General features: G+C 45.6%; 1 protein-coding gene and 1 pseudogene across 2 annotated transcripts in view; one reads left to right on the forward strand and one right to left on the reverse strand.

Moving 5' to 3' along the window:
- Positions 1-2,229: 2,229 nt before the first annotated feature.
- Positions 2,230-22,616, reverse strand: part of Hwt (SH2 domain-containing adapter heavyweight) — a 253,722-nt gene continuing 233,335 nt past the window's right edge. For both annotated transcript variants that reach the window (XM_077699734.1, XM_077699733.1), the window contains exons 11-13: positions 19,629-19,782; positions 15,629-15,748; positions 2,230-7,632 (exon numbers count right to left, since the gene is read on the reverse strand). In XM_077699734.1, coding sequence (XP_077555860.1) covers positions 7,446-7,632; positions 15,629-15,748; positions 19,629-19,782 — 461 coding nt within the window. In that variant the 3' untranslated portion in view covers positions 2,230-7,445. The remainder of the gene's footprint in view (positions 7,633-15,628; positions 15,749-19,628; positions 19,783-22,616) is intronic.
- Positions 8,099-9,934, forward strand: LOC144170951 (uncharacterized; annotated as a pseudogene).

Here is a 22,616-nt window from a genome sequence, read left to right on the forward strand (position 1 = left end):
AAAAATTTTTCCTGAGCGATCGGCCGCTCTGTTCGCGCTCAAACTTCACACAAAGGTCGCATTTTGTGGTCTATTTTGTTTGACACCGGGAACAACAACGGTAGTTACCTGTTTATTCTGAAAATAAATAAAAACGATTTTCGCCTATGGGAAAATGGCGGCGATTTGGACGTGCGAGCCCGAAAACCGGGTTTTCTGATCGTCTGTTAGCTCATTTCTAGGTGCATTTTCTGATCGTCTGCTGCACCATTTGGCTCCGTACGTGAATCCCAAACATGCGTTTCACTCTGCAGGTGGTTCCGTCGTTCCAACATCAACTTGCGCTGGCTCGCACGTCCAGATCAGCGGCCATTTTCCCATAGGCGAAAATCGTTTTTATTTATTTTCAGAATAAACTGGTAAGTACCGTTGTTGTTCCCGGTGTCAAACAAAATAGACCACAAAATGCGACCTTTGTGTGAAGTTTGAGCGCGAACAGAGCGGCGGATCGCTCAGGAAAAATTTTTAAAGTGTTCCAGTTATCGTCGCAACACCCTGTATGCACGGCGCAAACGACCGTAAAAAAAGGGCGACTTTGAAACCGAAACTGAAAAGAGCGCGGGCATTACGGCAAGGGTGAAGTGACGTTGCAGCCAGAGAATGAGCGGCCAGCCAGCTGCGCGCAGCGCTTCGCGCTCCACAAACCCCTAGGAGAAGTGCGCCCAGCGGTGGTTCTCCTGGCTGGACGGAGGAACAAGCGCCCGGCCGGCCACAATGTCACTTCCGGTTCATGGCTGTTTCCGCTATCTGCCCGCAGGTGCAGCGTCGTCGTCGGCAAGGCATTTTACGGGGCTGCTTGTCATGTCCCAGTCGCGGTTTTGTGGTACGCACCGTAGGTTAAAAATAAATTTGTCCGAGGTGAAATTAGAGCTGCAGTTTGCTTTTAATCAAAATTAAAAATGACTAATTTAAAGAACTACCCACTGGGAAGTTCTCATATCATGCTTAGGATTCATGACTGAAGTCTTCGCGGTGGTTTATTTTCAGGCTGACCTTTCCTACTGCGCTGTATATATATGGCTCAAGTTGAACATGCGGCAAAAAGATATGCAGTACATCATGGTGGTCCTCTATTCTACCAACACGCAAACGACTTGTGTTCCCTCGACCACATTACTACAACCTAATCTTGGAGGTATCTTTTATTTGGCAGCTCAAAGCAGCTCTGAGCAGCTACAAAACAGCTCTTTTACAGGAGTCAACATACTACTTGTTTTAGGTCTCTCTCTCTATTATGTCATAGCTGATGTAGACAAACATGCCATGCCGTGAAATTTAAGAATCGTTCTTCGTCCTTCTGTACCATGTATCTGCGCTGTAAACATTTGACATGACCCAACAAGCCCGACTGGTTCTTAGTGTCTTCATCTCTGTTCAGTCTTGTATTTGTGCCTTTATGGCCACGAATCCATTTATGCAAGCTCAAACTCTATGCTACAGTGCATAGGCCTAGCATCCGGTTTCCCCATATAAAGAGCATATCTGCCAGGTTCGCCGCGATGGCATTAGGGAGATCTGTCAGGGGAAGGGGGGGGGGGGATTAGAAGTAACACAATGGAATATTTTACATGCACTTTTTAACTTAGTTACAACTGAGCAGGTACCGAACTGTGTCGTCCAAACTACTAACAACCTACACCACTGGTCACTTGCTAAATCTTTAACATGGCTGACACCGCTCTTTTCGGGAAGTCCTATGGATTACTGTCGCGGCTAACAAAGTCCGCCTCTGCGACATTTCACCAAAAGAACGTGACCGAGAGTTATCAGACATGGATGGTCGGAACAGGGTGCAATTTTTGCCGCTCTGCTGAGCTGCCTCTTGCATTCAGCGCTGCTGGAGTACTAACCGGTTCAACTTCTGCACACGACCGACTACGCTACACGGCCAACTACGCAATACAAAAGTGTAGGATTGTATTGCATTGTCAGGTATCTCCGGCGCAATGAGGCCATACTTGGAGAAAGATTTAGCAAAACAGGTAGTTTTAGGAAGGTTTTTGTTTTGCTCGTACAATCGTACAAAACCATCAAAATTCGGGAGTCTTCCGGATAATTCGGGAAACCTGGCAGGTATGCCATATAAAGAGTCGTGTTTTCTTCCACAAAACTGAGAGTTAAGGGCTAGCAAGAGAGACCTGCATGTGCCATGTGGTTTCATAAAAAATATCTGTCGACACAGCATACACCGTTTCGCAGAACCTGCTTTATTTAAAAACACTCCAGTACAAGGCTGACCACACCAAAGTGTCGTGAGCCCAAACCACTCAATTGTTTCTCTAACCTAGGAAAAGAGAGAATACTTTCCTTCTTGAAAACAACGCACAGCTGCTGTTCCAAATAAAACTACAGCATCGTAAGAACGGATGAAAGCCTCCTGGCCATAAAACCCTATGTACACGGTTCTTCAGTTCATTGAGTGCTCAAACTGACACACCCCCAGTGCAGCCCCGGCTGCCACTAGGCGACCAAGCTGTGGCTAGAAATGCACAAAATCTCACAAGGACCCTGGGGGAAGAGGACAACAGATCTACGCAAATGAAGAATGTGTTCACAGGTCAGCATTCCTGTACAAATCCCCCAACTTTCCTGCGTAGGGCAAGGGCACACAAGACCTCCAGGCCTAGAAACATATCAGCACACCCATGTAAGTACGAACACCGGCGGATATCTGTACAGTCCTCAGTATTGTCACACTAGAGATAACAAACTGGCACAACACCATTCTCATTAACACAAAGTGGAAACAAAAGCAACAACAAATACTACACGCACACTTTGCACCTAAAACATGATGGCAAAACTGAAAAAAAAAAAAAAAAGGCCGGTAAAAGTATGTAGTGATGAGTTCCTTTACATCTTGCATGTCTTACTCATGCAAATCAAGTCGCAAAAATAATACATATCTACAAGGTATGTGCCATACTTTAGGCACACTACACACCTTCCTGTCATTCCTTTATTTCTTCCATTTCCTGCCTGTACTGCCAGAGCTCAATGTTGTGGATGCGTATGAGACAAGACACGTCCAACCTGTTTCATTTGCGCGCATTTTGGCACGTTACTTGTGAAGCAAGGGCAAGCTTTGAAATGAAGGTGTGCAGCACAAGAGATTACAGAGAGCATCGAATTATGTACAAATTCAACTCCCAACTCCAAGTAATGTGTTTGTGCAAGAAGCTGTTCAAAACTGAAGCAAAGGAGCAGAAACAGTGAGTTAATACTGAACAATCTTCGGAGAAGCACCCCGACCACACTGGACACATGGATAAATAACAACTCCAAAAAGGAAAAATACAGTCATTCCAACCTTGCCCTTATACTCATATTGCACGTCAAAACCCATTCCCAACAGCTAGCTTGTGCGTCGGCAACGTAGCTCTGACTCTGTCATGCGGCCTCAAAATTTCCAGTAAAAATATGGACAACCTAGACTACCAACTTTTCCTGGCCCCACATTCAAACAATAAGTCACCACCCATCAATACAACAAGAGCTGCCTACACTTCAAGGTCGAAGCACATGGCACAGACATTTTCCTTTAGAATAAAAAGATAACAACCGCAAGAGAAAAGGATGTGCGTATACCCAGCCACCTCTTCAATACAAAGAAAGTAGTAAAGTATGCAACTTTGCTGTTGCTACTTCTGTTCTTCTAAGTACACAGCCATGCCCGCTTGTTAAATAAATATGTTAGTGCCAGTGCTCTCAGTTCCTTTCAACTGTTCCCAAATGTTCATCACAAACACTGCTCCTGAAATGAAAGTTCTGTACTTTGATAAGCTAAGGAGGGATGTAGCCAGAGGGGTGGTTTGGGGGTTCAAACCCATCCCCGAAATTTTTTCGAGGCAGCGTGTAAATGAGGCTTAGTGTTCCTTCCGGCAAAACTCCTCCCTTCCGATAACCCATGAACACCTCAGAAAACACTTTCTGGCTATGGCCCTGAAGCTAAGAACACTGATATTAAATAATGCGTCACCCCTAACTAAAAAAAAAATGTGGGGCAAAAATATTTTACGGTGACCCAGTTCGTATCTCTTAGCACTTTCGTTCCGCAGGTCAGATCAGAATGAAGAAGAAAACTTATCTTACAGATGCTTGTGCACTATACACAGCTCGTTGCTGCATGTGTCCACAAACAAATTCTTAATTACTTGTGCCTTGATATGTGAACATTTATGCGTGATGCTGCTAGGCTTGTTCCGTTGTTTCAGAGAGAGCACATGACACACACTAGGTAACAGTAAAACATACTGAAAATTTGCACTCAATGCTGTTGCGACTTGTGAGTCTGTCGTTAATATATGTGTAGGATGACATTCTTGATGGAGGTGCGACGCCATGATAAGATGCCTGAAGACGCAACTGAATCCATTATTTGGATATACACACAACATATGCATGGCATTGAGATTACAATCGGCAAACAATTTTTCTTGAAAAAGTTCTTCAATGTCAGAAAATGAGAAAAATAAAAAATAAAATTCTTTTCCATTACATGGTGGACAAAAATTTACAATAAATGGGCAGTCCAGAATACTTTCAGAAGTTTTTGTTTATAAATATAAAATTAAAATCAGAAATTCACAATTCTTCCCGCCAGGCGACGCAAACTAGCGTGACCCAGGTTGTAACCAGAACTTTTCAGGACATGAAGCTGGTAATTATGTTCGTTAGTTTAAATAATTGCGTCTGGCATCAAGCAAACCCTTAATTAAAAGCTACATTTGCACAGACTAATAAAAGAAGCATATTAACTGCAATGTTGGCTGGATTTGTCAAGAAATCATGGTGTCAAAGCTTACAAAGTCAAAGATTAGCAGCACTCGAACTGTTAACAACACCTTAACTGGCCGCCAACTATGACAAAGACATCCATTACATTGTAATCACGATGTGCCTAGCACTGCTTCTAACATAAATGCAGCAGCTATACTAAGGAGCTGAAAGAAGCAAGCATGACAGCAGCTTGCTGAAAGCAAAGTTCAGCAGGCAAAGGTGTCTCTCTGTTTGTAGTGCGGCGTCAACACTGTGTGTGGCAGGGAACTTACGGCATCACCACTCCCGCAGTGCATGTCTTCAACTTCCAAGTACCGCTGTCTCACTCTCACAGCTGAGAAGGCACATTGCGCAAAATGTGCTCAAGCAGCGTCAACCCAAACTATGTCGGCAGCGCTAATCAAAGTCGGAATGCTGGGCAGGGCGTCTGACAGAGAACTTCTCGCTCAGTTGCCACAAAACGGAATGCACTTTTTCACGTGGCTGCACAATCCATTTAGGTTTAAGGAAGGTTGCAGTACTCGGAGCCCTGATTAACAATAAATATTGATAAACCAATAAACACTCCCTTGTTTGCATTGTTGATGACGTTTGGGCTGTTAGATTTTGTCTGCCATGCGCAGTGCTAAAAAGCGTGGCCAGAACTGGACGAAAGTTTCTCCGACAGAGCGTTCACCAGGGAATGTTGAGCATGTTCGGCAAGACATTGATCCCCGCACCAAAATCTCTTTGCCACTCACACACATCATGCGAACTTAAAGCAAACAAAGAAGGCTTGAGGTATCCTTGTGACGGAGTAAATAAATAGCCTGTTCTCAGGGCGGCAAGTAACCATTCATTATGTAGAAATAAATGTGCCTATCTACAGCACTCTACATCGTGTAAAAGATGCATTAGGGCTTTTCAATCAAGGATAAGCTCACTGCCACGTAACTGATGTACAACAACTAGGCCCCTGTGTTGACTCAATGGACCACAAGACATTATCATCGTAATTTCCCAACATTAACCTCAGCTTTTTTTTTGGTGCTTACAAATGATCTAATGGACAAGTTGACTTTAACGTAACACAAATCTGCGATCAGTGTGCAACCATACCTCAGAAATTTTCGACAAAAAGTAATACAGAAAGCAGCAAACCCCCAGAAAGAAAAGCAGTGTTCGACCTATTTGTGAAAACTTTGCGTTCATAACGAGTGAAATATGGCTGACTGCAATTTACTGAGGGTTAGCTGCTTTTTGAATTAGTTTGTGCGCGAGACAAGCATAGGTGGTCTTGTTAGACAATCCATGCTGACTTTGAGAATGCCAAAAGCCATCAGTAAAGTTCCGTCCACAGACATAATTAAAAGAAGCACAAACAAGCTAAGGTAACTCCAAACGCACACTGACCTCTCAGAATGCAAGGCAAGGCGGGGCAAAATAAAGGCTGAATGCAAGCGCATGGTTCTCGCCAAGTGGAATTTGATTTCGATGTGAAACGTGCTGCCACACCTGCCAGGTATGGACTATTAAAATGCAGCTAGCACCTCTCCGATCAAAGACCAGTTTGCTCCAATCATACTCGAGATGTTTTTGCTGTTGTCTCAGCTTGGCTGCTGAGCTGGCTAAAACAATGTTGTTTCATGTCATATTCCTCACTACTGAAAACATTGTTTCTTTGTGGTTAAAGTGATGCCGAGATAGTGTGTACCCAAGTGAATGGACTAGACATCTCATTACCTTTTGTATCAAAGGGCAATAAATACATCATAAAATTAAGTACATGACTTCAGTTTGTAGTTAAGCACTAGCAGCTGACCCTTACGTATGGAATGTTACTCCTGTCATCAAAAGGAAGTTAGTAGAAAAAAACAGAGACCTTGGGCAGTTTGTTCCTTGAGTAAAGGTGACATTTTCTGAAGGACACCTCCCGTTAGTGCTATGGCAGCACCCATAAAAGTGAAGTTAAGTAAATAAAAATGAGCAAATGATGTCAGTATTGGTAATCTCAAAATGTTTCTCCTTGCCATTGAGAGCAGCGTCCATGACTAGAGGAACTAAAATGCAATGAAAATGATTAAAGAGCAAATTAAAAGAGAATGGCAACACAAAAGGGCTACCCCAAATAAAAGAAAAGTTTAACAGAGATTACAAACTAATACAAGTGTACAACGGTGACCCTCAGTCCTGTGAGAAAATACGGTTATAGAGGTGTGCCTTTTTTTTCCCATTCAAACTTGCGCACACCTGACATAAAAATGTATCTCTCGAAGCACATTTCTTATTATTTTTTCCCTGAAGAAAGACTTGGCTGCAAAGAAAGCCACCTTGAAAAAAAAGGCTGAGAAAAATTGCTGTGCTTCGCTCAGAATATTCTGACCGGCTGGCTCAAGCTCACCACAGCCTTCTCTCTCCAGCAAGCACTGGAAGCCAAACACTGTCACTTGAAAAAAAAAAAGTACGAGGCGAAACCTTGCAACGATGGCAGAGCTCTGTGCAAAACGTGTGTTTTGGCATCTTGCACAGCTGGAAAGCAGACATGAAACGAAGAAATCCGAGCTTAAGAGAAAGAAACTGAAGACATGCGACTGTGCTGCCCACGTGCAGCAGCCAGCTGCAAGACGGATGTGTGATTCCTCTTCTTCTCAGAGGAGCTGGTCGATGACTGGGTGGAGGAGAGACATGTGCTCGGCGCCCTTGATGGGCAGCTTGTTGACCGAGTAGTGGTGGATCATTTCGGGGATGCTCTCAAAGGGCTTGCTGAACTGGCCCAATATAAACTTTCCGTCTTCACTGTGCACTATCTTCATGTGCATGAACCCTCGTGCGCTCCTGCAGGGGGAGAAAAGGGGAAAGAAATGAAAAAAGAAAGAAAGAAGAACAATGTGACAAGTGCAAACATGACATTGCATGATGTACCACATCTTAATCCCTCTAAGCGGGTAATTCGTTGACTAATTAGCAGCAGTGTGGCTTTGTCAAACTAGTAAGCCTTGACTGCATGCTGGTCTTTTGCCTTTTCGCACCTCAAGGACAGAGCGAATTTGGTTAGCACGTATTTGCTAAAACCATTCTTCCGTTCTAGAAGAAGTTGCCTTAATTACCATTAATGCAGGTGACATCAGTTGTGTCTGACGACCATCACACAGTGGTAATGCTTTCTCTGCCCTCTTTGATGTAAATTTCATAAGTCTGTCACTGTCATCACGGAAAAAGCTGTTTAGCCTAATGTAGTGTCCATGAAAAGCCAATGTGGACATGTAGGTTGGCAACCGGGATCGGGGAAGCCGCACCCAACATGGCTGTATAGTTTTTGGAACAAACGGCGGTGTTCTTCTCAACTGATTCAAGGTCATATTACGCACCTCCCAACGCGTTACAATGGCGTCGAGGATGCGTCTGAACAACGCAACAGCTACCAAGTGAAGATTTTAACCGGAACGAAGCCGCCTCCACTGGCACAACGACCGAAATTCGCGGTACGGCGAAAAGCTCGCTTCCCGCGTTTCCCTTCTTCGACGCGCGTGCCACTGACGCCAATAACGTCGGCACCGAATGGTTGCGATGGGTGGAGCGCTTCGAAAATTTCATCGTGGCCTACGGCACCACAAACGACGCCCGGAAGACGGCCATGCTACTACACTACGTTGGGAAGGAAGTTTACGATATCTACTGTGCGTTACCCGACCCCACTGCCGCCGCAGCTACATCTACCGTTTCAAGCACCGGTACCCCTGACGCCGCAACTTCCCTCTACTCTGCAGCCCGCCAGAAGCTCGACAACTACTTCACGCCACGGGTGAACGCTACATTCGAGATCTACTGCTTCCGTTAAGCTAAGCAACTGGAAAGCAAATCGCTCGACACATTCTACGCCAGACTGCGCCAGCTCGCGAAGCACTGTGCCTTTGCTGATGCTAACGCTGAGATCAAAAATCAAATTCTACTTTCTACGACGTCAACACGCCTCCGCCGATACGCCATGCAGCATGACCTCGACCTAGCAGGCATCCTCAGGCAAGGCATATTGTTCGAGGAAGTTGAATCCAACCTCTCTGTGATGGAACACGACCATCAGCAGAGCAAGGACAACGTAGCGCCCGTACTTGCTTTAAACACCGAACAAAACTCATGACCTCATCATCAGCCGAAGCACCGAGGAAAAGCCTCTCGTGAGCCTCCACACCGTCAACAAGCAGATGCAACATGCTACAACTGTGAACAATCGTGGCCTCACAGCGAAGGACGCTCCAGCTGCCCCGCCCGCAGCAAGCAGTGCAACGCGTGCCACAAAATCGGACATTTTGCTCACATGTGTCGTTCTGCACCCAAAACCATACACGCAGTCGTGAGGGACAGTGGCACTGACAGTGATGAACACGTGTTCATGACTTCAGCCATCTCTCAAGCAGCGACCACGTCTCCACAGGTGGACATCAACGTCGACGGTGAACCCATCTGTTTTATAATTGACACTGGTGCTACCGTGTCCGTGGTCAGTTCGAACGACGTGAAAAGTCGTTTGTGCGAGGAAACGTTGTCCAAAACGTCAACGAGATTGTTTGCTTGTGGTGCAAGTTCTCCGTCACCGTTACTCGGAAAGCTGGACGTTGTCATGACATACACGGAGCGCAGCAGCCACGAAGCGCTCTACGTCGTGTCTGGAGATGGTGCACCGCTGCTCAGCTTTTCTGCAGCATCTCGTCTGGGACTAGTCTAGATCACATACAGTTTAGAAGAGGTGGCAACCAGGCTGGACCCAAGAGGGGCATACCCACAGCTCTTCCAAGGTGTTGGCTGTCTCAAGGACTTTCAGGTGCACCTTCATGTTGACCCCTCTGTTCAACCAGTAGCACAACCACACAGACGCACCCCCTTCACCATGCGGCAGCCCCTGGAAGAAGAACTTGAACGCCTGCAGTCCCTCGACATCACAGAAAAGGCCGAAAGACCAACCCCCTGGGTATCTCCAATCCAAAAGCCACATGACCCCCAGCAGATTCGAGTGTGTGTTGACATGCGATGTGCCAATGAAGCCATCCAGTGTGAGAGACATGTCACACCAACAGTGGATGACATCCTTGTTGCTTTGAATGGCTCCACTGTATTCCCCAAACTCGATCTGAAAGATGGATACGACCAGCTAGAACTTGACGCACCATCCTGTGTGATCACCACTTTCTCTACGCATCTGGGACTCTTCCGATACAAGCGACTCAACTTTGGCATCAACGCAGCAGCCGAGGTCTTCCAGGACATCATACGTCAAGTATTAGCCAACATCCCTAACGTAATCAACGTGAGTGATGACATCCTGGTGTATGGAAAGACTGAGAAGGAGCATGACGAAGTATTGAAGGCTACACTAGAATGCTTACTGCCGAGTGGTCTCACATTGAATGACAAGAAGTGCAGGTTCTACCAACAGGAGCTTGCCTTTTTCGGGCATGTGTTCTCAAGCAAAGGCATACAGCCAGACCCCACAAAGGTATCTGCAATACTGGATGCATCACCACCGTCCAGCGCCAGCGAAGTGAAGTCTCTCCTTGGTCTTGTCACCTACTGCGGTCGGTTCATACCGAACATGGCCCACCTCACTCAACCACTCCGGAAACTCACAGCCAAAGGGGAAGACTGGTGTTGGACAGACGAATAGCAAAATGCCCTGGACGAACTGAAGGGAAAGCTGTCTGAAGCCACAGCGCTTGCCTACTTTGACCCAAGAAAAGATATCACGCTCATTGTTGATGCTGCTCCCCATGGCCTTGGCACCATCCTCACGCAGACAGCCGGAGGTGAAACCAGAGTAGTAGCTTATAAAAGTTGGGCCCTTTCTCCAGTTGAGGCACGTTACTCACAAATCGAGAGAGAAATGTTAGCAGTGGTGTGGGGAATTGAGTATTTCTACATCTACCTGTACGGATCAGCATTCTGCGTACTGACAGACCACAAGCCATTGGTCAGCATTCTGAGCAACCCCCGCTCTCTGCCGTCAGCACGTCTAGAGCATTTGGCACTCCGAATTCAACAGTACACATTTAGGATGCAACACACCAGTGGTCCAAGCAACCCTTCTGACTACCTCTCTCCTCACCCAGTAAACTTCACAGAACCGTTTCGATGCATGGAGTCAGTTGCTGAAGAGTATGTAAACTTTGTCATGTCCCACAGCATGCCTCTTGCTATGACCATGGAAGAAGTGACCAGAGCAACGATGGCTGACCCTGGGCTCAGCTCACTCAAGCAGGCCCTCAATCAGCCTCAGCATGATAAATGCTGGAAGAGCACAACATTACGGCCCTTCTCTCCTGTTGCGACAGAACTGTCAGTTTCTAAAGAAGGCCTGGTGTTGCGAGGCACGCGGATTGTACTCCCAGCACAGCTCCACGCAAGGGCAGTGCACCTTGCACATCGAGGACACCAAGGCATTGTCAACACAAAACAGCTTTTACGTCAGAAGGTGTGGTTCCCAGGGATAGACTCTCTTGTGGACCACACAGTGAAGAGCTGCCTGGCATGTCAAGCTAACACACCTACACACCAGCGTGATCCTTTGCCAATCCAGGAACTGTCTCGAGGTCCATGGACCGAGCTGTCAGTGGACTTTGCTGGCCCTTTTCCTGATGATGGTGGTTGTGGATGACTTTTCAAAGTGCCCAGTTGTCAGCATCATACACACTCTTGCAGCACCTACAGTCATCAAGCATCTGCGCACCATCTTTTCTCAGTTTGGCTGCCCAGAAATCGTAAAGTCTGACAATGGCTCACCCTTTCAGAGTGATAGTTTTGCAACGTTCGCTGATGAGCTTGGGTTCAAGCAGCATCGCATCACTCCATGGTGGCCAGAGGCTAATGGAGAAGCCGAACGATTTATGCGCACCCTCAAGAAGTCTTTACTCTCAAGTCGAGTCAGCCATTCGGATTGGACCAGTGAGCTTCAGTCATTTTTGCTTGCCTATCGGTCAACACCCCATGGTTCCACAGGAAAATCTCCATTTGAACTCCTGTTCGGGAGACCCATGAGGAATCTTCTTCCAACACTTGCGCTTGGTGCTCGCAACTCAGCCTACTCCGAAGCTAGATGGAATGACACCCAAAGGAAGGTGTACAACAAACAGTACGCCGACACTTGGAGACACACCAGCCCCAACCAGGTGCGTGTTGGACAACAAGTTCTCTGCAGGCAAGACAGGTCAAATTAGTTTTCCCCTTACTATGACCCGCATCCATACACAGTTACCAAGGTAAATGGCTCCAGAATCACAGCGTCCAGGAGTGGAGTGTCGATTTGTCGCAACTCGGGCTTCTTCAAAGATGCAAGCACTGTTCAGGTGAAGCAACACGAAGACCAGGTCGACATGCCATGTCTGGACGATAAAACTGTGCCAGGTAACAGCGACCTTGTTGGCCACAGTGCACCTCCTCCTAGCCAAGCCCTGTCACCAACTCCCAAGACTGTCTCACGACGGTACCCTCAATGAAACAGGCACCGACCTGTGCATCTGAAAGATTTTGTGTAACCTTTTCTTTTCTTCCCTGACGGGATAATGTAGTGTCCATGAACAGCCAATGTGGAAATGTAGGTTGGCAACCGGGATCGGGGAAGCCGCACCCAACATGACTGTATAGTTTTTGGAATAAACGGCGGTGTTCTCCTCAGCTGATTCAAGGTCGTATTACGCACCTCCCAACACGTTAAAGCCTGTACAATGAAACCACGTTTATAGAGAAACTAGCATACTACCATACATTCCCTCCTGAGGAGGGAATTTAGTAGCTCACACCTGATGAGAGATCAGCAGCTAAGGCCATGTTGCTTTGAGTCCACTGATGACTTTACAATTTACAGGGTGTTTGGAACTGAGAAAGCAAGTGGCATTTCAGAAACTAATGGAATGTAGTGGTGTTGCCACATTTATGTGAAAACCAGGCAAATTAATATAAAATGTGCAACACCGTTTAATCTCAACAACTGTAATTTAAAGACATGTGGCTAACAGCTGCCATATTCCTGACAACATAGTGTTATCAAAATAAAATTATTGGTAGCCATATCCAAGTTACGGAAACTTCAGAGGGAGAAAGAAGAAGGGAAAAAGTCGTGAATTTTGGCTAAGAAGTGGCCAATCCCAATTATTTTTGTCAGGCATCTATATACTTATTAGCGCTTAAAGGCACACAAAAATGGAAAAACAAGTCAACAAGGCCCGTAACAATAAGTTACAGGGCAAAGGATATGAATAAACCAACCTACTGAACAGCAGTTGTTCCAGTTGTTCATTAGCTCAGAAAATTCTAAGAGCAAGCATTACCATATGAAACCTGTCTTGGCATCACAACTTGTGGTGCCAAAAATCGTGAAACATGAAAACAAATTTAAAGGCCACATCTAAACATTTTCTTTTTGCAAACCAAATACAGTTAAACCTCGATGTAACGAACTTCAATGTAACGAAACCCTCGATGTAACGAACCACGGAATTTTTCGTAACTTCAAGTGTATGCACACCATGTATTTTCACCCTCTGTGTAACGAAGTCCCGTTTGCCGAAATTTCAATGTAACGAAGTTTCACGGAGAACTAGGCACGAAATTTAAGTTGTAGAGGTATATTTTGGGAGACGCAAGCGCCGAAATGGGATCTCAATAAAACGCAAACGGCAACACGGGCCGCCCGATGCCGCGGATGCAGCGAGCCGCGGAGTCTGAGCGAGCCCCTTGCTTAAAAACTGTGTGGCGTGCATACACGGGTGGCGCACTGTTTCTGTCGGAGCCTAATCGTCTACGCGGGCATCAGCGTGAACGGCATGGGGCGTTTTCTCACCGCAAAAACGCGCCCCGCAAGCCATATGCGCGCTGACACAGTCGCGGAGACCACCCGCACGATGTGGGGTAGCTGCAGCGACCGCTTATAACCGCTCGCTGAAACGCAACTGAATGGGCAAACGAAAGGGGCACGCGAGAAAAAAAAAAGCGTATAACGTGGGCGAAATTTTCACAGTAAAACCATAGTGAAACGTCATGCGCGCCTCTTACGAAAGCGCCCACCAAACATCCTCCGCTGTGGTAAGCCTAATCGCCTCTTGCGGGGCCGCCGCCGCCGCATGCCGCCGCTTTGCCCTTCGTTCGAGTTCGCTCATGCTCGTTGGGTTTCATCGTTCCATCAAGCATTTGTGAAGCTTTATGAAAGCCTTGTGCGCGCGTTTTTTTTTACACCCGCGTCTGCGATTGGGGAGGCGCGCACCCTATGGCGGGAGCTTCGAAGCGCTCGGGGATGCCGAGGATATTCGATTGGTGCTTTCATAAGCGGAGCGTAAGACGCTTTACAGTGAAAATTTCGCCCACGTTATCCGCTTTTTTTTTTCTCGCATGCCCCTCTCGTTTGACCCCCGAGTTGCATTTCAGCGAGCGGAAGCGCTCACTGGAGATACATCGCGCGGGTTGTCTCCGCGGCTGCGTCAGCCTCAGCGCGCCTGTGGCTTGTGGGGCATGTTTTTGAGGGGAGGAAACGCTCCATGCGGTTCACTCTAATGCCCGCGTAGACGATTAAGCACCGAGAGAAACAGAAACAATGCGCCAGCCGTGTATGCGCGCCACGTTTTCTTTTGCAGGAAATGCTTCACAGGATGAACACTTCATTAAAACCGCGAATTTCAATGTAGCAAAATTTCAATGTAACGAAGTAAATTAAAAATTTTACCGACTTCGTTACATCGAGGTTTAACTGTACTAAGAATAGCATGCCCAATTTAAAGCGACTTTGTTGTTCAACTTCTGTCACCCAAATTTTGATTGATTGATTGTAGGGTGTAACATGCCGATGCAACGCAGATGATGAGGCACGCCGTAGTGAAGGACTCCGGATAAATTTTGACCACCTGGGGATCTTTAATGTGCGCCATAATCTCGTACACATGGGCGTTTTTGCTTTTCACCTCGTCACCCAAATTTTAAGTAAAGACACAGACTAACTTGTAAGCATTACCAAACTGGCTGCCTTCTTTGATCATTGCACGCCATCAATATTGATTCTGTATAGACTTTTGTCGTGTGCCGTAACAATTTCTGAAATTGCATTAAAGATTTATGAAGGCAAACACTTTTCACAGACAGCAACAGCTATGACATGTAGTAGTAACTGTGTGAGAATATTACTGCGATTGACCAAGTCAGCTATTACCTTTACCATTCATCGCGTCAACCAATCATACAGTACTTTCCATGCCTGGCTCACTGTGCAACTCTCTTTCTTGATTCACAACATCATTTTCTCAGACACACACACCCACACAAAAAGGAAAAGGAGCAGTAGAATCAAGCAGAAGTACCAGCTTCAGTCATTTACTGGTAGGGATGTGAGAATAATTGAGTTCTGAATTTGAACCGATTAATAACTGATCTAATAACCCAACTGGAAGATAATATTTCTAGTATATTTGAAACTTCAAATGTCAGTACTTCTCTGCATCTCTGCCACAAGCCAGCAGGTCTAATTTGGTAGTTCCATGTCAAATTCACTGACACTAATCGCCTTTTCAAAGAACTAACACGTCTAATCTGGTTTTCAAAACCTAAAGAAACTCCATTTGGACTGGAATTACATTACTTCTGCCTGCGTGTTGATTTCTAAACAAACAAACAAAGCACTTTTTGGTGTAAAAAAAACAGACACAAGAGCCATCATAGGTCTGATGTTTAAACAAAAAGTTTCTGCTCCCTTGGTATTTCTCCGAGAATGCAGGATTCAAGCCCAGATGCCGCTTAAGGCACAAGGGTGCCTTAAGAAGGTGCAAGCAAGAAGGAGTGTCAACGAGAGTGCCCCACTCACTTCAGGGAGAGTGAGAAGTCGTGCTTGGAACTTTCGCTGTTGCGGACGAGGTAGCTGCCTTCCTTCAGGACACGGAGCAAGTTCTCAGCGTCAAGGCGGCTGATCGAGCCGTGATACCACCTGGTCACAGACGAGAAAGGGAACGGCGAATCTATAAGGTACAGCGCGACATGACCGCAGCAAACACACGAAGTTCCATCAACCTTCCCAGCAGTTATATACAAACAATAAAAATCACACTCATACCAATATGAAAGAAAGACTGATGGTGCTACTACATGTATTAAAAGCGATCCCTCAGCTACTGTGGATGCCGATTTGAGCAACTGTTGCCCTCCTTTGCCACGGACCAAGATTGCAGAACATTGCTGTTTTCTTTTTACTGCTCCTTCTTAGAAAACAGCCTCCAGGTATGAGAGTTGTAAACTCAACTGTGTATTCAAAACCGGTTGTTTAGAACGTACCGATGTGGCGGGTAGGAACTACTGCTACTCAAATTTGGGACCTACTGCAAGAAAATCCTGCCTCGGTATATTGCGTGCCAAATTGTAGCGATGCACATATATTTTCTCCACCTGGAATCCTTTCTTGCACTAATAAACGTCTTATACTAAGAAAACTATGCAATCCTAAGCCTTGTGTTGCAGTTCTGTGGAACAGTGGGGAACTGGAATGGAACCAGTTTGAACAGAACGTAGCTACTCTGAGGACAGTGCAAAGTCAAAAACAATAGCCTTCCTAAATTAGGCAATGAACTGAAGCTTCACATTCAACGCGTTCTCTTACTGCTCTTATTTAGTCGTACTGTCTCCACCACAGAAACATCGGCGGTTGCGCAACAGTTTTTCACTTGCGTCTTAATGATTAGCCAACCAACAACCTATTTTCCTGTTTAAAAGTCATGGTGACCAACAAGATGACTATAATTGAAACCTTAAGCCCAAAGCCTAATTGAACAGATGTCACTGGAATGAAAGTTCATCTTGAACAATTGCTTAAAATTCCAAAGAAAAACCAGATATATATACAACTCTCCAAGGAAGAACCATATATGCAACTCATTGCTAATCGATATCAGATGAACAAATTCCAGCAGCACAGAGGTTTCAGTTCCTACAACAAACTTTTTGCAAGGTGACTGCATGTCTTCTGGAAATTTTACTTTTATTAACTCACAGAAGTGCACTTGTTCACCCGGCCTGTCACAAACGCTCTGTCATGGCTTTCCTTACCCAATGCACTGAAAACCTCTGCCCAAGGCCACAAGATAGGGCTGCTGATCTACGCCAACTGCACCAAGAACTCAGAAACTGCAGCTACCCCAAGCGCTTCATGGATTCTGCTCTACAATGGTGATCACACCCATCAAAACCTGTTGGTCCCCCTTGCCGAGCCCAAGCCACCATGCCTTATGCGCCCGGTGTGAGCGAATCTCTGGCTGGTGTAATGTGCTCTTACAATGTGCATTCACTCACATTCCTGCGTGCAAGTTGAGGCATGAGCTGGTAGCTGTTAAGGAAAAGATAAAAAAAAGACATGTTCCTTGGTGTTGTGTACAAAATGCCCTGTGCAGACTGCAGCTATTGCTACATTGGTGAGAGCGGCAACTTTTGAAGGCGATTACGGAGATAAGCAGACTGCATCTACGTGCAACACGAGGAAGCCATGATGCCTAAAATAGCCTGGGAAAAAGCTGCAGTTATCACCAGAGAAAAGAAATGGCTCTTATGCTGATTGATATGTCAAGTCCCTCACGATTCAAACTAGTACAGGAAAAATCCCGGGCACTCTCCACTAACGTGAAACCTGGGGAGTGGCGAAGCAAGCAATGTATAAGTGTATTTTTGGCACCTTGGCATTTTTGCCCACAGAGATGAAACTGCTGGGGATAGAGGTATACAGCTTTGCTGTAAAAGTCTCGTGTCTTTGAACCACGAGGCGTTCTAGCGCAAGGCGTAAACGAGTGTCCTGGTGTTTTTTTAGTACGCGTTACAAAGTGTTCCAGCGCGAGGCGTAAATGGGTGTCCCACTGTTTTTTTAGTACGCGTTACATTATAGCACGAGGCGTAAACGAGTGTCCTGGGCCCGTTTGCCCGAACGCGATAAGTGTGGGAATAAGTTCTCAACTACGACTTTAGCGTTGTATAGCTAATAAGTCATTTGCCCGAAACTGATACAAGCGCTCGGTTAAGGTAGCGTTTCTGTTGGGTTTTCTGGAAACCGGCTTATTTGCCGTGGCCGAATTCGACTTATTGGCGTCTTATTCGTTAGAAGAACTTATGCGTACGGGCAAACGGGCCCTGGTGTTTTAGTACTGTGACTACATGAGACGACACTTACGACGACAACATGAGGCGCCAGCAGCCCAAGCCCCTAAAGGGTTTCGCCCCTCAAAACACTAAACCACAAAGCAGGCAATCTCCCGCCTACGTATGCAAGACGCCTGGGGTGATTACTTCGGCGTACTTCAAAAGCTTCGAGCTTTGAGTTTTTCTGCTCAGAAAACAAGGCGTCCATATGTAAGCCGAAACATCTTCTAACCTTTTTTAATAAACCTCCAGTCCACGGTCCCCCACTTTTAGCTATGAATCTTTTACCCGACCAGATAAGATTTCATCAAACCTTAGATTTCAAGCTTAATTGTAGCCCCTCAAAGTAACCATATCCAACTTCAATTCCAATAAAATAAAATAAAATAAAATAGCTTCAAAGCATTGTAGTTTATAATCCAGAATAGCCTCTCAATTACTTGTAGCCTTCACAGATATAATGTAGAGACCCAACTTCTGTAAAGAACAAACAACATGACATGCAAAATACAGGGTTTTATGACAATAAATGAGCATTTTCAAAAAAATTTTCCTTGAGCAAGCCAATTCTCTGTTCTTGCTTAAACTTTCCAAAGGTCTTATACAAAGGTCTCATTTTGTGGTTCATTTTGTTTAGCAATAAGAACAGCAACAGCACTCATCTGCCATCATGGGCAAAACACTCAAGCAGGGACATAGCCAAAGGAATGGGTGGTTTGTGGGTTGAACCATCTCTGAAATTTTTTTCTAGGCAGAGTGTAAGCCGAGGCTTAGTGTTCCTTTCAGCAAAACTCCTCCCTTACGGTAGCTCATAACCCCACCAAAAAAATTGGCCGCGTATCTGCTCGTTGTCCTCTTGCATCGTGCTCCTCCCAAGGTAAACATGCCAAAGGTTTGCCGCGTTGCACTGCTCAGGCCGGGTGCCTCGATGACAGCGCTGTCGTACGGTGGAGATGCGCGTGAATCGAGGCACCCTACTCACGCGTTTATAAAACCTCGTTGCCCTACTCCACGTGCCTTCCAAGCGGAACGTGGAACCTACCTAGTGGAACCTCTCATTACAGTTGCCGCTTGATTTCTTAAAATGCCCCCAGAAGCTATAGTGGCGCGGGCGACAGCAGGCGACAGGGTGATGTTTTTTTCTGCAGTGGATGCAGTATTTTATTTCGCGAAAATCAAGCATCTATGAATTTTTTGATAATGAAACACCATAAATATCTCTTGTGTATTAATTTTGTCTTATATTTGCGTAATGTCTTGTTCTTGTTCAACAATGTTGACAAGTATGAACATATAAACCGCACTTTGACGTTTATATTTGGCTGCGAGTACATAAGACCAGTGCGCAGACTTCGTTTCACTTTGGCCGGGTGGCTGAATCGAGTCACAGACAGACAGGCAGACAGGCAGACAGGCCAAAATTTCTGGGTTTAAGTAGCTTAAGAAAGACTATCGTCTTTAGAAAAATCTCTGGCAACAGCTCTGCACAAGCTCTACTCAATGATCCCATCGATGGCCATTGCAGCAAAGATAAATTTGTGCAGATGCTTGAGCTCTATTGCATTGTTTGTGAGACTGCTGTGGCAAGAGCTGCCTGAGGATAGACTTGCACATTTCAGAGACCAGGGAGTTTGATGTGATTTTAAAAGTATAGCAGGAAAGGAAATGACATGCAAGGAGACCAAACTCACCCCTGTTTTTCGAGGGCGACGCTGGCGTCCACTTTTTCCCCCACAGCGCTCAGAGCGGCGCAACCAAAGTTTAGTGTGAGGTTGTGCCGAGATCGCTTGGGTGAGTTCGATGCATTCAAGTTTAGGTTCAGGTTGAGCAAGGGTCGCGCTGGCGCTGCAAAAAGCACAAGAAAACAAATTCAGGGCGTGTCAGACCAGCTGTAGCTACAAAACGTTATGGCTACAAAACGTTATTCTTGACATGCGTTTGAATCACCTGGGTGTGAAAAAGGGGCGTGGTCATTGCGCGTCACTGCTACCAACAAAGAATGCACGCCACTCGTAATTACTATGCACCAGTGTTTGTTTTTTGCTATCAGGGAATGAATGGCGAACCAGCAAACAATTTTCAATCGTCAGGTTCCCCTCTGACAGTAATAATCCCAGAAATCGGCTGAAAATATCAAGCAGTGCCTGTTTGCAAAGCTACTTTATGATTTTAACTCTTTCGCTACCGCAGAAAATTGACCAATTTTGGGGGGTCCAAGAAAACATTTTTTTTTCTGCAAAAAAATTATTTAGGCACTAATTGCAGGAGCACAAAATGCAGATTATTTAACGGCCTTTCCAATAACACCAGTTTTTTAAAGGTTTTCATATATCATAGTTGTGAAAAAAAATATCAAAATCAAAAGTTTTCTCAAGTTGTCGAAAAAAATGATAAAAAAGGAGTTGTGTATATCAAACCACCGGTAGTAGAAAAAAATTAGAATATACATTTTGCAGGGAAACATTTCAAAAACACACCCTAAAAAAAATGTCGACTTGCGCGGAACAGTTTTTCAGATATAAAAAAAAATGTTAGCACGCACGGTGCTCGTGTCATGCGGTGAAGCCCAACCTCTAATTCAAACTGTGCAATTTTGGGTGGTTCCTTGGAATAAATCTGGCGGTTTGACGTTATCAGAGGCACCAATTTGCCTCCACATAACGTAAAAACATCTTGTCAATGGCTGACTTTGCATTTACAGCGAGCACAATATTTGGGACAAGCACGCGATGCAGAAAAAAACATGCATGAAGTTGAAAACGGAACGCCGTGGCTGATGTTTGTTGTCGTTCACGGTCAGTTATCTCTCAAAACATAAAGCTGAGCTGTATTATCATCTTCTTACTCGCAATTGTAGCCTTGCTCGCAAAAATGAGGTACGATGAGCTAGAATCGTCCCCTGCGATCTTTGGCCGAGTAGCAGTCGCGCGCTAAAAAAGATCAGCACAACGAGCCTCCTCTATTGCAGCGCCACCTAACATTTTTCAAATGAAACAGTACAAAAACTTATCAGAGACTCCGTCCGAATAGACAGTTCAACTAAGCAGCAACATTAGACACCCGGATATACCCTCGCATGAAAACGAAACTGGAAGGCGAACAGCTGGCAGTGTAAGGCCGGTTTGAAGCGCTGTCCTCGGCGGAACAGATATCTGGCGACTGGGTGTGACCTTTTGACTTGCATCTGAAGTTCTTATCGCAGAAATCGGGTTAGGGAGGGGGGAAATGAGGAGCGGCGTGCTTTGTTCGAGGATCAGTCGCGGACGCTTCAGGCGCCATGGCAGTTAGCCTTGAAGTTGGGTAACTGCGTAGTTGCGCTAAGTATGAATTTCGCGACGCAGAAACGAAACCGAAACTGTTGTAAACTGTTTGGGAATGGTCCTGGAGTAAGTAGAACTACCAGAGTACTTAGGACAACTTGCGCAAAGGCAATAAAACTGCCTAAAATCATAAAGTAGCTTTGCAACCAGGCACTGCTTGACATTTTCAGCCGATTTCTGGGATTATTACTGTCAGAGCGTGAACCTGACGATTGAAAATCGTTTGCTAGTTCCCCATTCACGCCCTGATAGCAAAAAACAAGCGCTGGTGCAGAGTAATTACGAGTTGCACGCATTCTTCGTTGGTAGCCTTGAGGCGCGATGACCACGCCCCTTTTCCACAACCAGGTGATTCAAAAGCGTGTCAAAAATCACGTTTCCGTTGCAAAAATGAAAACAAAACTGATTTTGAAAGGCCATTTTCTGATCTAACTCCGAACAGCTTTACTTGTTCGAGAAACGCCTGGAACGCTATGAAAAGGCGCTCCCAAAAGTATCGATCAAATTGATCGATTTTGATAGGCGTGGTAGCGAAAGAGTTAAGCAGTTTTAGTGCCTTTGTGCACGTTGTTCTAAGTTGTGTGGTAGTTCTACTTACCCCAGGACCATTCGTGAACAGTTTACAACAGTTTCGGTTTCGTTTCTACATCGCAAAATTCATATTTAGCGCTACTACGCAGTTACCCAACTTCAAGGCTACCTGCCATGCCGCCTTGAGTGTTCGTGACTGGTCCTCGAACAAAGCACGCCGCTCCTGATTCCCCTCCCCCCCCCCTAACCCTATTTCTGCGATAAGAACTTCAGATGCAAGTCGCCACACCCAGTCACCAGATATCTGTTCCGATGAAAAGAGTGCTTCAAACCGGCCTTACACACCGCCAGCTGTTGGCCTTTCAGTTTCGTTTCTGTACGAGGGTATCTCCGGGTGTATAGTGTTGCTGCTTAGTTGAACTGTCTATTTAGACCAAGTCTCCGATGAGTTTTTGTACTGTTTCATTTCAAAAATGCTAGGTTGCGCTGCAATGGAGGAGGCTCGTTGTGCTGATCTTTTTTATCGCGCAACAGCTTGCCAAAGTTTGCAGGGCACGATTCTAGCCCATCACACCTCATTCCTGCAAGCAAGGCTACAATTGCGAGTAAGAAGATTATAATAAAGCTCAACTTTATGTTTTGAGAGATAACTGACCGTGAATGACAACAAGCATCAACCACGGAGTTCCGTTTTCAAATTCATGCCTGTTTTTCTGCATTGCGTGCTTGTCTCAGATATTGTGCTCGCTGTAAATGCAAAGTCAGTCATTGACAAGATGTTTTTGCGTTATGTGGGGGCAAATTGGTGCCTCTGATAAGGTCAAACCG

This window comes from Haemaphysalis longicornis, unplaced genomic scaffold (genome assembly GCF_048455015.1).
Source record: "Haemaphysalis longicornis isolate Haplotype H1 unplaced genomic scaffold, Haemaphysalis longicornis Haplotype H1 scaffold_2, whole genome shotgun sequence".
NCBI lineage: Eukaryota > Metazoa > Arthropoda > Arachnida > Ixodida > Ixodidae > Haemaphysalis > Haemaphysalis longicornis.